The sequence below is a fragment of the Solenopsis invicta genome, chromosome 16, assembly GCF_016802725.1.
Source record: "Solenopsis invicta isolate M01_SB chromosome 16, UNIL_Sinv_3.0, whole genome shotgun sequence".
In the NCBI taxonomy this organism is placed as follows: Eukaryota; Metazoa; Arthropoda; class Insecta; order Hymenoptera; family Formicidae; genus Solenopsis; species Solenopsis invicta.
This window is the reverse complement of record NC_052679.1, coordinates 15841597-15858406: the sequence shown is the minus strand read 5'-3', so window position 1 is coordinate 15858406 and position 16810 is coordinate 15841597. Positions and strand designations below refer to the sequence as shown.

At 34.6% G+C, this 16810-nt stretch overlaps 1 protein-coding gene across 8 annotated transcripts in view; it reads right to left on the bottom strand.

Annotated features, from left to right (window-relative positions):
* The window catches only part of LOC105199322 (ABC transporter G family member 23), a 61823-nt gene that overhangs the window by 11157 nt on the left and 33856 nt on the right, over positions 1-16810 (bottom strand). For 3 of the 8 annotated variants that reach the window (XM_011166365.3, XM_011166366.3, XM_011166367.3), the window contains 2 exons: positions 4392-4625; positions 257-571 (listed from right to left, as the gene is read on the bottom strand). In XM_011166365.3, the coding sequence (XP_011164667.1) occupies positions 257-571; positions 4392-4625 (549 nt within the window). Of the gene's footprint in view, positions 1-256; positions 572-4391; positions 4626-8799; positions 8905-9915; positions 10015-10334; positions 10431-12022; positions 13749-16810 lie in introns of those variants that run through there. The other 5 variants (XM_039458862.1, XM_039458865.1, XM_039458864.1 and 2 more) reach the window with 5 other exon arrangements.

Here is a 16810-nt window from a genome sequence, read left to right as displayed (position 1 = left end):
TTCGAAAAAGAAGATGTTCCAAAAGGTGGAATCGCATAATTGAATAGTTTTATTTTGTGAAATGTAAATCGTCTGCGAGAAATGTAAAACAGATACGCGATTTTTTTTGACAAATACAGATCGCAAAGACTGATAAATTATTGCAAATACATTTTTACGAATTTGATCCGAGGTCTCGCTTTTGCACGCTGATACAATCGGGGGAATGACCGAGGAACGTTCCGCTTGCGCGGTCGCGGATGCGAAAAATTCATACCTAAGATTCTTCACCAAACGGTTCTGCGAAGGCAGATCAAGAAATTGTAGCAAGAAGCGCAGCCTCTCGACGATCTCGGCCGTGCCCATTCCGAATATCCAGCCGAAATACATCATGGTCTCGCGAATGGTAAACTCGCCGTATAGCGCGATCTCCTGCGGCATGTAGCCGACCCTTTTTCCAGGCACCCCGGAGCCCTTCGTTCCGGGTTTGCCGCCCAGCACCCAGATCTCGCCTGAGTTTAATCTTCTCCGGCCGACGATGCAAGACAGCAGGGTGGTCTTGCCGCATCCGCTGGCACCCAGCAGCCCGTATCTAATGATTCACCAACAATTTATTTTACCATCAACATCAGTGTTGATCAACATCAATTTGATCCGAATCTAGACCGAGCGCGAAAAAAAAATACGAACGAACAATTCGCTTTATCACGATGCATGATGGATTTAAATATGGTTTTAAAGAAAGCAACAAAATTTTAACGAATAAGAGATCTTTACACCTAAAAACCTTGATAGAAAAAGAAGGTATAATCAAATATCGGAATACTTTGCATAACAGACTAAGTTTTTACGAGAAGTCAAGTTGGCTGTTGAAAAATGTTTAGGTGTACACATTCTAAAAGTTTTAACCTTCGAAACTGTCAGTAAAATCGTCTCTGAATATGAATATAGATAATCAATTGCTTTTTACAGAAGAGCGTCATTTACATTTGCAATTTTCATCAGAATGCTAACGAGAAAGCGTAGTTGGCCAGCTTGAAAGGTTCGCGGTCCTTGAAGCCCAGATAAATACACGTTGTCAGGTATTATTCGTAACTATATGTAATCGACGGTTTCACCGGAAATCGAATGATACGATTGTTTGCATGACTGATAAGCGCTCGCGCGAGAGTCTCTCGTCGAACGCAACAAAACAAGCTTCGCGAAACGCACGCGGCTCGTCAAGAAAATTTGTTTGAAGCACAATAAACGAATAATCAAATTTGAATTGCAACTGTCAGTTGAAGGTTGACCGCGAACGTGTACGTGACGTAACTCGCGACGAGCGAGATTAAGAACATGAGACTCGAACCTTGCCTTCGATCCGAAGTGAATCGTAAAGAAATTGTTATTGATTACTCATCTTATTGTTATATCGTTTTTCTTTAATATATAAGATGTTTTTACATAATTATCATTTGTGAAGAATTTCTTTTCCAGTATAGATTCTTGCTGGAAAATATTGATTACATTAAAGTGATGGCAGACATTCGTATTTTTAGTTGCCACTAATACATTAAAAAAAAAAAAATATTTGATAACCAAGAATATTGCTAGCTCATACACATCTATATTTTTGTTCTCATATTTTATTTAAAAAGGTTGAAATTATATTCTTATTAATATTTGCATCTTAGACATTTTTGCTTTTTATTGATCTTTTTCTCTAATAATCGGAAGTATTTAAATTTCAAGATATTTAAAAATGTTTTATTTCTCTGCTTTTCAAATACTTAAAATTATTTCAGTTTTAAACAATTTAATTTTAAAACACTAAAACTTTTAATGTTAAAACATCTTTCTGAAATAGCTCTATGCATTTCAGTGTTTTAAATTTCTAACACCGTTTTAAATTAAAATCCTTTTAAGTATTTAAAAAATGGAGATGGAAATAAAACGTCTGAAAATATTTTAAAATTAAACGTTTTGTTTTTGAGTCCAAATAAAATAAATTTAGAAAATAAAATAAAATTCCGTAACTATTATAAATATGAAATTACTTCTAACACGAACGTCGATCATAGAATATTCTAGTGCTCTTTATTGTTTGGAAATTTGGTAAGAGCAGATTGCATTATGCAATAGTTAATAAAAATATACAGTTTCGTTACGAGAAGAATTGGTACATTTCTGATGCGAACAAAGCAACATGAATTTTTTTGAGCATGTTAAATGAATATGCGATAAATTGAAAATGTAATTGTGTATAATTAATAGACGATTTGGAGTGGCAATATTCGAGTTACTTTGACTCAAGTCTTACATAAATTAAAGTGATATTTTTGTGATTACAATTAATAAAAATTGTGTTTGCAAATAAAATTACTTCGACTAAAAGAATCGTGGAATAAATACTGAAAAGTAAACAAAAGAGAGTAAATTTCTCTTAACAATATTTTTTTCCACACAAATTTTTGTAAATGAAGAATACAATTTGTTCCTCTTTCTTGTATTCAGGCATTAATTACCTGTGACTGTGGGCAAGAAAGTTTAAAATAAGATGGCCTCGATTGTCAAAGTTTTAAAAAAATACACAATTCAGTTACGTAAGAAGACAGATTTACTTAAAAAACAAGTTGGTTTAATTAAACTAAATGTGAGTGAATTAATGAATCACTTAAAAGTTTCCCATTACACAAATTTTATCTGTTCTCCACCTTGGAATGTCTAAAATTATTCCAAGGTAGAGAACGAATATTAAGTAGTTGGGAGCGTAATATGCAAGGAAGTTTCCACAGGTACAATATTCAGAACTGTCGGCACATTTTCAACATTATTGCGCTAAGTTGTTTGACATTGCATTTCGTCCCAATTCTTAGCACGCCGCAAGAGTATATCATTACGTCCTTAGTTTCGCGCGTTGTCTTCTCGTAATATGTAAATTATTCTGCTTTCTAACACAGTTTAGATTAAAAAAAAAAGAAAAAAAAAACGATTGTACAGCTTGAGACGCATAATTTACACTAAATTGTTGCTTCAAGTTTAATACGGCGTTTAACACGAAAGATACATAATTGCGTATCGCGCATAGCGATTACGAAACAAAGTACTGAAATGATTATAACGGAAATTATCGTTTTGATTTCCTGGTGGTCGCGTAGTCGCGCATTGTTGTTTCGTATTATGAAATAACTATCGCGATAGATTCTTATCGCGAATCGGGATCTGGCGGATTTGAGCCACAGTTACCGCGGATGAAGGATCGCGTTAATTAATTGCTCGCAGCGTAGGATTAGTCGTTACGATAAATGGTTCGTTAAGATAGAAAACGAGTTTTCTCGCGTCGCTTTCTCGATGTAGCACATTAAGCAGAAAGGCATAAATAATGCTCAATTTTTCGCGATTTTGATCACCATTACGTGAGAAAAGGTATTAAGATCAGGAAGTTAGGCAATATCTCGATGAACAAAATTTATAACGATTAAAAATATGCACGTAATATGGAAACGAAAGAAGCTATAATATATTGTTAAGATTATTGTTATTTCGTTTGAGTATTTCGGATCAATTGAAGATTCAACAGAGCAGAGAGAGATGTAATTAGAGAATTCAGATGTAATAGAGAGTTGTAAAATATAAAGTTTTCTGACTATATTTTTTTTATTGAATCTTGGAACGAGTTTCAACTTATTAGTGAAATATGCTGACATATGAGAGAAAATAATTAATATGTAAGATTATTTAGCATTATTTTATTTTATGTTTTCTTTGTCATTCTTTGAATTACTGTCACATTTAGTTTGCTCAGAGATTTAATTTCTTTTTTAAATGTAAATCTTTTATATTTATTATGCTTGGATTCCAATTTAATTGCAAATTGTTGTACTTTATTAGTTGTACTTGGGAAAGTTTGTTGGATTAGTCATAGCTTGAATATTTTCTGTTTTTCTTTATCTATGACATCAGCCCCTGAAGAAGTTATAATGGCAAGTTATAATGACAGCTTTCATGCAGTTACTAATTAAAAAATAAAAATCTTAACAGACAAGGAATTTAGAAACATTCAGGAAAAATTGCATACAGAAAAAATGCTGTTGAATCAACAGCATCAGTCTAATTAAAAATATTTTGTTAATTCAATAACAATATTAATGAAACAAAAAAAATTAAAAGTAAAGACAGTAACAACTATTGACCGTATAAAGTTTAGTTGAATCAAGTGACAGCCCGTGATTCGACGTTTAATTGAATAAAACTACGTTTTAATTCATATTACAGCATTTTTATCTCAGTGTAAGGCCATGTATAAAGGCCAGGGATAAATTTTGCACAAAATTCAATTTAGGGAAACAGAACATCGTTGTAATACAAAGTTTAAACGTCTCGCAAAATTACATCTCACGAGATCTTTATTGAACAATCGCCGTACTTACATCGAGCCCTTGGCCACCGTCATGCTGAGATTCTGTAGGACATGATTCGGGTTCTTGCTGCTGCCATAGATCTTGAAGGCGTGCCTGACGCTGACCGCCTGTTGACGATTCCAGGTGGGGTTGTTCAACCCTGGCGTCGCCAAGACGGGGTTGCTCGACGTCACCGTCGCCAGGTCCATGTTGCTATCCGCGTTGCTCTGCATCGTCGCGTTCGCGGCACCCGCACCTCCGGCGCTGCAAACGAAAGCGCACGTGTTAGTAACGAGAAAGTAACCGGTGGAATTACGGCGGAATGACGCCGATATCTTGTATTGCGGTCTTGCACGACGTAGTGATTCGGCAGAGATCTCTCCTTGAGTCGGCGTATCGCAAGGTATACGTACTCGCGGCCTGTCGTGTAAAATTGCGATGCAGAAGCTCACAACGTTGGGCCGTTAATTGCAATGCGCTCTAGTAAACTGTTGCATTGCCTTTTTTTTGCAAATAGAAAACGTGCAATACAGATACGATTAAATCGAAAAAGTGAATTTCTCTTATTTTAAATGCTTCTTAATTTCGTTAAAATGAAGAGAAGCGCACGCTCTTCTGTTGTCTCGCTAATGTAAACGAAGATACAATTAAATTGAACACCGATTTCTTTTGTGCGTCGATTTCCAAGCTTTCGTTAAAAATATAAGAGAAGAAAAAAGGAAATAGTTTTCCGACATTTTTCTTTAAATTGCTAAAAACTCAACGTCGAAATATATACCGAGCTATCCGAAGAAGACATCAATAGCGCGACGCCCATGTGAAATTGCTGCGCATTACGCGGAGAAATGGTGAGAAACGATTCTGCAAATCTCGTCGCGGCGGATTGCGCGGCGTGCGTATACTTAGAAAGAGTCGAGCGATGCAGGTTGCGCAACCGGGCGCCGCGCCGCGCCGCGCCGCGCGGCTTTCTTTTCGCTTACGCGCGTGGCGATTCATTGGGCAATAGACGTATGGACACAACCGCGTACATACTTGTGTATGAGCGTGTATGTACGCGTGCGCGTCGCGTTTAGCATACAGGTCTGCACATACTCGGGGATGCGGAATACGTAACGCGCGTGCGATGCAGCGCGCGCTCGCGCGCGTAATGCCGCGCGAGCGTAAATTTTCGCGCACGCCGCCGCGCCGCCAGCTCATCGGCGAGCCGCGTCTCGCGATTTCCCTTTCCGAAGGCTCGAATTCGCACTTTTTAGCTCGCGAATGCTCGACATTGTTACACGCCTGCGATAAAGCGATATCTCGCTTTAGTTACACGTCGTCCAGGAAAGCGTTTCCTTTCCCCATTGAGACGTCGACAGGCTTCTCCCTTTTTGCCCGATTTATTTAATCGGAAGTATTTAATCGGATTTTCGGCGTAGAGACACGCCGTATTTAAGCGGCGTGGCTCTACTACGCTCTACCGTTGCTATCCATTGCGTAAATTTCAAGCGGTCGAATTGGCTCGAAGAAATCGATCTCGTCGAACAATGATCAGAATGGAAGAAACTTTCAAAGGCGCTGTCGATCGAGAAAATTATTAATTGCGGCTGAGAAAACGTTATAATCGTTCCCAGCACGCCAATGATCCATTGAATCAGTGGTACGTTAAAATAACATTAAATTAAAATTACTTTGCTATTATATGCGCGCACGATTAACGTGTATACATATATTTATACATAATATGTGTTTGATAAAAGAAGCGACGTTCGGGCGACGCGGCGACGCCGCGGCCTTAATATCTCTCGTTGCAAAACAGCACATGTTTTTCTCAAGTTTTCACGCATACCTGTTCGCTGGATTACTACGTATTGCGCACGTGAAGGGGAATGATTTAGCAACGTTTTACCGCATGTAATTACCCCGAGTTACACTCGGCACATATGCGCCGCTTCGAACGGCACGCGTAAAAAAAAACTGTATCGCGAAAAAGCGCACGAAGTGCATGCGCGCGCGAAAAGCTTCGCCGCGTGCAGTTGCGGATGGCATGGGATTACGTCACTCGCGCCGGGTTTCAAGTGCTTCAGGCGTTAGCACTGAATTGAGATGTAGAAAGTATTGCGGATTCGTTATTAGTTATCCGTGAAATTATCCGCGTTAGAAACGGTTATTAAAATCAGTAAGCATTTAAGATCGATTATTATCAAAATCAAACTCCGTTCGCCGTCATTGATTTCCCCGATTGGCTTCACGCTGCGCGTCAATTAAAATGACGTACTGACTATTCTATAATTGTTCTCTCATCGATTACTTAACCCTCTACCTTGGGAATAACGTCCGCTCCTACGTATGTTGACGCGTACTTATGATCAATCTACTTCTCTGCTACAGCGGACAATTGTTGCATGAGTGACGGGCGTTTGCAGAAATAATAAAGGAAGAGAAGCGACTTATTATTTCTACTAATACGGTTGTTAATGTATTGTGCTAATATTTTATTTTGTAATATGAAAAGTAAATAAGAAAGTTAACGATTTTAATTCGCGCAATCTATTAAAATTAATTAAATCACGGCGGTAGTTTTTCGACGTCACACAATTAACGTCAACGTATGGCCATTTGTGACTTGGCGTGTGACGTTAATCATAATTAGCTTCCTTGATTATGTTGCGTACATACGTGTATATATATATACGAGTATATATATTTTCTTTGTTGCTGACAGAAATAATTCATCTTAATAAGACACTGACGTTTGTATCAGAAACGCTGTTTCATAATTCAAGTATACTACATTTCGTGCACATATATTATTTAATATAAAATCGGAGTATAAATAATAATTAATACTCCGTTTTTAAATAAGCAATTGATTAAATAAAACAGTGCAAAGCAAAATTTAATCGCAAATTAAATATGTATAAATTTATATATACATTTATATTATATATATAAGACATTTGTGTGTATTCAGATGTCAAAATAATATCTAAAATTGTAATATGATTTTATATTACAATTTTACGATAAGGTAACATTAAATTTTGCGTATACACTCAATGATAAATGAGATGAAAGGCTTTGCATAATAAAAACAAATATGTTGCTTTGAAATCGGGTCCGGCTTTCTTTATACAGGCACAAAGAATAATGGCAGCGACACGTGGAAAGTAAGAACGGAGAGAGTAGGTGTACAAAAGTACATAGATTGTCAATCGATCGATCAAGACGAAACAAGTATATAGCGCTCATGGTTAAATCGAGATCAAAGTTAATCTTACATTGGTGGGAATGGACATAAAACATTTAAAGCCATTAAAAATTTCAGTTTTAAACGCCTTAATGTCTTAAATTTAAACCGTTTAAAACTAATTGTAAAACATTTTTAAGTATTTAAGAAACGAAGAAATAAAATATACCTATTTTAATATCATCAAATTAAACACTTTTTTTTAAAATGTATTTAACCTTGTTATAATTAAAATTTATTTATCATCCCGTGTGCAGCATTTAATACATAATTACAAATGAATGTACTTATAGATTGTTGCTGTCATTTGAGGGCATTTGCTGCGAGCGAATGATCTTGAGTTCTATATAGGTCGACACAATAATTGGCGGCGATAATAGCAATAATAACGCTTTTTATGATGCGCCTGGATCCTGCAAATCTATCACGATGCATTACGACAAACGGGTTACAATACCGGACACGCAGAATACGTATTACGAGAAAGAAAAGGAAAAGGCCGGACTGTGGCATTGCGCAATTTTTGCGGCGAGTTTAACGTCGTAAGAAAGAACACGAAGACGAAAAACGCTTCCGGATACGCTAATAATGCGATTGTCGATCGCACGCGATCTTTACAAAACGACGATATTATAGCGCTTGTTCCGATTAAGAGAGCCGCCTCGATCGACCTATAATTAATTCACGATGGGTTTCACGACAGCGGAGTTTCGTCTGTGAAACGAAAACTCTCTAAGGTAGATAGAACACTTGCAGATTCGAAATGCCTGTGGATGTCGAATGTGAATCTCGAAGTAGGTACATGACACATGAAATCATAAGAAGAATCGTACGCGACTTGCAATCGAGTGAATTTGCACAATTGCGTGCGTGCGTGCGTGCGTTGATAAGAAAATGCACTTGCGAGCATAAAACGTAGCATTGCAAGAGACCAATGTGTTTCGAGAGATTAATGTTGCGCTTGCACACCTCTTGACACTTGGGTATTGATTGTGACGCGTAATCATAAGATCACAGACTCCAAAGAAATATAATTCTTGCAGTGTATAGACAACATTAATGCTGCGGAAGTAACTCTATGTAACTTAGATAAGATCGGTGCTTGTGAAACTCGTTTATCAGATAATTACATTAATCGAGAAGTGATTGCCACATCTAATGCACACATGTAACGGAGGTTCAATTGAGATTGTGTGAATTAAAAATAACCTTTGGTGATCAGCATACTCTTGCGACGACGTTACTTCGATTACCGACGCGGAGCTCGGTGGTAAATCGCCGACTCGAGCCGTTTGTCCTCTAGATTTTCTTACTCTAGATATAAAATAGATTAATAGAATCTATTAGAACGGGGAGCATGTACATTACACGGTTATTATATCACGATTATTGCACCACACATTACGTGACGATGAATTAGCGATGGATTCGTTCTCCGATTTCATTTTACTTGAATTCATTAATAGGGTCGGAATGTATTATTAATTTCAACGCTTTCCACCCGAAAGTTGTACTCTAGATTATCGTTAGAAACAATTGTTTTTAAAATATTTAGAATTGAAATTTACATATAAAATTGTAATGTAATTAAAATTGTGCTAATAAAACTTTTTTTAAGGGGACATGTACATCTAATTGGGTCAAAACGAAGGTCTAACTTTGCGAATTTTTTTGTGGAAAAATATTTGTTTTTATTTTACTGTAAGAATATTCTCTTATTATTCTCTTCTCTATTTGACATTAACATTTTTTTTCAAAACTAATATAAGATAGAGTCGTCTTCAAATTTTCTTAAATCATGATTTTTAAAAACGACGTTTACGGTGACTGTTATTGCTTCCGCTCTTCAAAATATAAAATTGTGCGGCATAAATTTTATGAAGTTAAAATATAGTGCTTGACGTAGCCTTTCAAAATTGCATTTGAAAAAAATGACAGCTGTTTAAAATCAATATATTTTTCTTTTTAAACTTTGCTCATTTTTTTAGCATTAACCAAATATAGAAAAGTGTGAATTTTACAATAAAATAAATACGACTTTTCTATCTCTTTCCGTGTTTTTTAATAAAAAATCGCAAAGTTAGTCTTGTTTCGATCCATCTAGGTGTAGATGCCTTCTTAAATGTACTATATAAAATTAAATTTATAATAGACTTAATATGTACCAATTATAGTAAAACTGTAGTTATGTTAATATCATATATAATTTCGAGCATGACTCATATCATTGTCTCAATCGAGAACCTTCCATAAATAGGAGCGAATGAGAATTCTCGTTTGAAGCCATCGCTAAAGAATTACGAATATGACAAGATGATCCTTTACCGAGCGGATTGTACTTGTTGAGTGAGTTCGATCTCAACGGGTAATTGTAACGTTGTGGCGGACGACCTGTCGCGCCGTTTACGTCGTGTTCTCTCGCGTCTGCGGAAGAAGAAAGCCATACATCGTTATTGCAAGCAATCATTCTAAATCATGTCCGAGATTAACCTTCGTGTTTCTTTAATATCCATTTTAATATCTTTAATAAATTCGATATACTGCTCGATTTCTTTGCAATGTTCGTTTATTTCATTCTTTAATTGCAACGTTAAAGTGTAGCACAAAGGAAGATATAACTGACGGATCAAAATTATAGATTTGCAATTCTAATTGTTTAATAGATGACTTTTTGAAAAACAGTTTTCGTGTTAAATTGTAATAGGATATACGAAGGTTAATACGATCGGTGCAATTATCATTACCGGTTATCAAATATCCGTGGTAGGAATTTAGATCTGGCTTTGATCGTGGGCGGGCACGACTTAATTTCTCGTTTGCGTCCCATGGTTGAGTTTAGTCTGCGAGAGGGAAAACATATTTTCGTTGATATGAATATAATTAGACTTGTAATTGATGCAATTTGGCTTAGTTTTAGAACTGATGTATCTATATATGTATGTCTTGAAAATTCTGATTTACGTTTACTTGATATATTTACAAAATGCTCTTTTTAAATTTTATATAAAGTAAAATGTTACTCCAAAAGAGTGAAAATTGAGTTTGTTTAATTTTCAAGTGATTTTTTAATCTACTCAGAAATTTAGAGAGTGAAAATAGTGGCATATTTTTTAAACATAATACAAGATTTTATCAACAATTGAATGCATCAAGTTTTCAAGTTCAGGGAAAGTAGAAAGAAAAAGAAGACGCACGTCAGTTATAATTGCTCATAAAATACATATGTCATTTGTACAGAGTAAACCTCGGCAAATCGATTTCGCGATTTACATTATCAAGGTAACATCTATTTCTATTTAAAACCTTACGTCTTTATCGATCTGCGCATTTTTTCTTAATATTTACTGAACCATTGTATCTAAATTGGTCATACAGTTCAGCAAATAGTGGACGCAAACAAAATTAACTTGATGTCTACAATATGTGTATAGAATTTTTATGGTTATAAAGATAATTATCTAATCGCATCTTGTACATGATAAGATATAAAAAAAATTGATATAAATTATGAATTATTAAAATTATAATTTTAATTTTGGTGTAGAAAATATTTCTTCAAGTGACATAATGATACAATGTAAGCCAAACGCTTTTGAAAGCATTTGCAAATTTTTCAGATTTTATAAAAAGTTAAGATTTTATAAAAAAAATCTTTAAAAATTTTTGAAAAAATTTATGCGAATCAAACACATGATAGTAAACATTTTTTCTCTTTTTTTTGTTAAAACCTTTAATTTTGAATAAATAACATTAAAAAATGGGTTTTTACACAAAAAATTTGATATTACCGCGAAAAATTATTTTTCCATTTTCCAAAAAGAATATTTTAAAGTTTAGAAAGCCTACTTTGAAATACTCTGATCTTGTCCAATCTCTTCATCAAGCTACACAGTACTTTAAGGTAAAGCAAAAATATTGAAAATAATATCGAATTCGATTTTATGTAATTTAAGAGCAAAATGTCAAAAGACGAAATTAAAACATATTAAATTTAAAGCTCTTCAAAATAAATTTAATTTCTCAACTTTTTTGCAGAGATATTTAACTTTTTGTAAAACGTAAGCATTTCCAAACTTGCACAGAAAAAAATTTTATATCAAATCAATAATTCATTGTTTCACATATAAGCAAGAATATAAAATCTTGTTGGAAGAATTTATAATCTTAATCGTACATAATTTGCTCACATGAAGAGAAAAATTTTCTTCATATAAACAAATTATGTCCGTTTAAAATTACAAATTCTTCCAAAAAGATTTTATATTCTTGCTTATAGATGAAACAACGAATTGTTGATTTGATATTAATTTTTTTTCTGTGTGGATCTGCAATGTATATACTTGTTTTACATTGTATTTACATTGTATTTACGTGCTCTTTAACAACATCCATAAATAATAAATCACTTATTGCGATTCTTGTGTGAACTTACACGACCGTGTGAACTAGCGTATCGATGTGACACTGAACAGCAACCGCAAGAATTACACGTAAGAAAAGACAATTGCGTATTCTCGCGTACTTAATGGTAGCACTGCACCGATGTCGGAGTTCACTGTCGCCGCCGGCACCACTTAATACTGCATGAGCGTACGACGATATGGTCACGGTCGCGTAAAGACTGCTTTATTCATCTCACAGTCTTGCGGCGAACGATCGCGGGGAATATCGTAACTGCTTCGAATGAGTGCGAATTCCATTAATTTCAATAGTGTCACATAAAAGTATGAGTCTTACGCAACGATTCGCGCAAACGAACTTATCACAATTTTTTAAATACAATACTTGTTATTAATATGCTTGCGAAACTCTAACTCTTTTACTCTTTTAAATATGTTTTTAAGCTCTATGGTTTTTTCTTATTACTCGGTAAAACGCACTGTTTAATGTATCGTATTTTTAATTGTTACATTTTATTGCGTTAGAGTGGATTTTTCGTTACGTAAATGAACTGGTTTTTAGTTTAATATTTCATGGCACATGAAACGAAGTAAAATAAATTATTCAAACATCGTTAAGAAATGACGTAACGATCTTATTCAACTAGTTTTGCAATTTCCGTATTAACAAAAAGTCATCTTCTTTCCGTTTTTAAATGGGTCGATCAAATGGGCTTTAAAAAAATATATAAATTATATACATATAAAGATATATTATATATGTATAAGAAATAGATAATCCAGTATCTTTTTATGTCAGGGCTGCATCAGTCTGCCAATTAATTGCATCTCGTAAATAAACGCATTACAAATTGCTTCAATCGCTCAGTGTAAATTCAGGCGGTACATTACCTCAGTTATACTTAAAGCGCAGATTTCAATCGTGTCAAAGACGCTCGTGCGTGACGCACTGCGTCGACGAGGGATTTGTCCTGCGCGAGTCTCTAATTGACGCGCATAATTTTCGCATTAGTCACAGAGAGTCGCAAGGCGGGAAGAGACTACCGGCTTACGTGTAAACCGCAAGGCCTTACGGCAAATCCTGCGGTAGCCACCAACTTTCCGTGATTCGGTTAATTTCCAAGTTAATCCCACGTTCGTCATCGGCGCGGTTTATTCCACCGTGACATGTGTAATTACCGTTATGATCAATCGCTCCGTGAGCCCGCGACGCCGTGATTACGATCGCGTTAAGTACAGGTCGCATTCATTACACGTTCCGCCGTAATGAATGACGAGGTAAACGAGTGCGCCGCTCGCCGTTCGCAAAATGATACTGAAACCTATAGCGTCGCTCGCAGATACGACGATCGATTACGTAAATACGGCATTACGAATGCGAGCTTGAGACGACCCTCGTTTACCAGGGGTTATACCCCACGATTACGCTATTCTGTCGAACAACCCCTCGTACATCAATTTTTTCCGTCGAATAATTTGCCTTTGAATAATTTCTTCTCCGCTTCAAGTTCCCGACGATTGCACTAATTAAAAAAAAAAATGTATATATCTTTTTTAATTATTATTTTAAACCAGGCAAGATGTTTCTTATAGTTTTCTAGATTCCAAAAACGATGTCGCAAGTTAATTTTCACTAGTACATCAGATTGCCGAAATCGAGGTTTAATTAAGGAGAGATATTTAGATCAATATCTTTTGAAATTCAGATTAAATCTAATTAAATCCTGATTAAATCTCAATTTCAGAAATTTGCTGTACTAGTGAAAATTGACTTGATATATAGAAAAAGATTGATGTTATCTTTTGAAATTCAGATTAGAAATCGTGATTACATTGCTCATTTCTTATAAAATCCTTTATAACATCAATAAAAATAAATAAAAATTTTATAGGGCACGTTGATTCTCTTTTTACAAAAAATTTCTAAATTGCAAAAGAGCTGTTTTTTTACACATTAAATCTCAATTATTTCTGAAATCTGACACACTGGTAAAATTTGATTTGCGGCATTGTTCTCAGCCAGTCTGTAAAACATATCTTATCTGGTTCAAAATAATATTTAAATGTAAATTAATAGTACTGAAACGTTATTATAAATGCTCAATGAATTAATAGCGTTTTACGGTCTGTAATTGGTGAGCTGGCGAGGACTTGGGCAACGCCTTCCATTGTTCCCATATGAACCAAAAAGGATGGCTACGGATAAAATTTTATGACGGCCATTCCAGTAACGACAAACCAAAAACGCAACTTGCCAATGATCTAGCATGATTTCTTGTCGACATCAAAGATCGTTGTTTTATCGATTAGTCTCAAGTCATTTCCAACAGCACCATTAACGCTTCTAATTGATTATCGCAAATAATATAGAACAATTTTTAATGCAGGCGCAATGTGCAAGCTAATCGTTTGAAAAAAACGTGCATCGTGTGATTTCAACTTAAGATATCCGCGTGTTGTTGTATATCCATCTTTCAATTGACGTCATCGTATTAAGTAGTTAAGGCTCGCAATTCCTCAGGCAATCCTCCGTCGCTCGCGCTAGCGCTCGCAGATCCGTCACGTGGACGGTTCGCTAACATAGTTACCGATTTGTTAATGTCAATGGGACCGTCCACGTAATGACGCTTAGTATTCGAAAATCGAAGTGCAGGTGCGTTGCACAATGCGACATTCCGCGCGAAGACATGGCGCGAGGACGAACATGTGGAAAGATCAGCCTCTTTGTTTTCTGGGCCATGGTCGAAACATGAATCCAATGACGAGCAACGCGAAAATTGTTCCCGTCGCTTTTCTCTCGTACACGTCAGATTTTGTTTCGCTTCGCGATGGCAGGAAGTTGCGAGGAGGCTTTCACTTCGTGCGTCCTCTTCACAACGCGTATCTTGAATATCTTTTTTTCCTGAATCGGCCGGCCATCGAAGAAACACATTCACGATTAGAATAATTCTTCGTTAATAAATGATACTGTGTATCAGTATCGTGTAGATAAATGAACTGTGTAATGTTGTACATATATCATTTATCTGATAACAATATTAAATAAGACGCAGCGGAAATGAATCTTATTATACTATATTTCTATTTTATATTTATAGAAATCTTTTTTTTTTTTTTTTTTTTTTTTGTTTAAAAATCTTTCCTTTGTGCACAGTCTACGAGTTTCGCATGTAATAATCGAGAGATCGAATAGAATCATACGATCTGTCGGAATATTACGTTGCAAAAATGAACGCAATAAATCCTGACGTTTGCGGCGTTGCTTGCACTTACTTAATTTCAATTAAAACAAAATTACTTTGGAAGTCACGCACGTTCTTCGTTGGCGCGACTATTTGTCGTACTTTACAATTCAATTAATTTGTTTTCAATTTTAATATGCGCACACTGCGCGTAGATAAAAGGGTTACTTAATTAATTCTGCTCAATTTAGATCGAGACCTTCCTTTGTTCAGTACACACTCACATCAACAAAAATTATTTTTTTCCTCGCGCTTATTTTCTCATCACAGTCTTCCTTTGTACTTGTAGTCATAATTATTTCGAAATTAATTCTGCTTAATTATGCGGATTTTTTATCCAAAATAAGTAATAAGAGTTAGCGTAATAAAAAAATATTAAGTGCGAGTGTGTATGTCAGCAACTTCGTTATATGTTAAATGTGATGACAAGTGCAATAATTTTAATTATGAACTCGGTTCCACATGAAGTAATCTTGAGAGCAACAGGTATTCAACTCGTATCGAGTCCGAAAATCTTGCAGATATTGATCGATGAATATTTTCAATCCATTTTTAAAAGCATTTGCGTCATACTAACCTAGATGTAAGATATAAAATTTACTTTATTATTTTATTCATACTTATATATATTACATAATGAAATATTTCTAATAATACGTTTTTTTTTTTATTTGTAATGTTTGAAAATTGTTATTTTATGTTTAATCTCCTGAGGACCGGCATGTTTTTGAGTAACTTTTACAATTTTAGACTATAGAATTTTATTAACTATACATGGCATTCTACGAAAAAATAACGTTACTTCAGGTTACTTCGATATCCAGTTCGTAAAGGCATATAAAATTTTTTTTGTATTTAAGTTTTATATTATTTTTTTCTATTTCTAGAATAATTATTAAACAACGTTCGCAGTAAAAAATTTTATAAAAAGCAATTATCAAATAACTACAAAATTATTGTATCGAAATTCACTTAAAAGCCGATAGTCTTCTAGAGGTAATTTTACAATTAAAATACAATGTCTTGGTTTATAAATACAATAAAAATAAAAACAATACGAATGACATATGAGTTAAGACTATTGCATGCTGCATGAGACAAAATGACGCAAAGCAAATGCAGATGTATCTGTGATTTGCATTCTGACTTATGTGACATGACCTTTGCAATACGAAAAATGAATGATATTAAATTTTGATAGTTTGATAATAGAATATTTTGTTGCTTTATATCATCAAATTATGTAGAGACAAATTAAGTTCCGAATTGAATAATTTTCAAATGTAAGAATCTTTATTATGTTAAATTCACTGATTTTAGTTTATTTAATTCTACATAGAGAGAAATGATTATTTGGTTTAATATATTATTAGTATCATTCAACTAATTTTATATTTTTTTTTATGTTAAAAATTAATGATATAGACTGTAAATAAGTTATTTGAATAGAACATGCTACTGACATATTTATTCGCATCGAGTAATCTTTTCTATCAGTGTTTGCTACTCAATGTAAATTCATATGAGAACTAATTAGCACATAACTATTCGTTTATAACACTTTTATAGAGCTCTTAA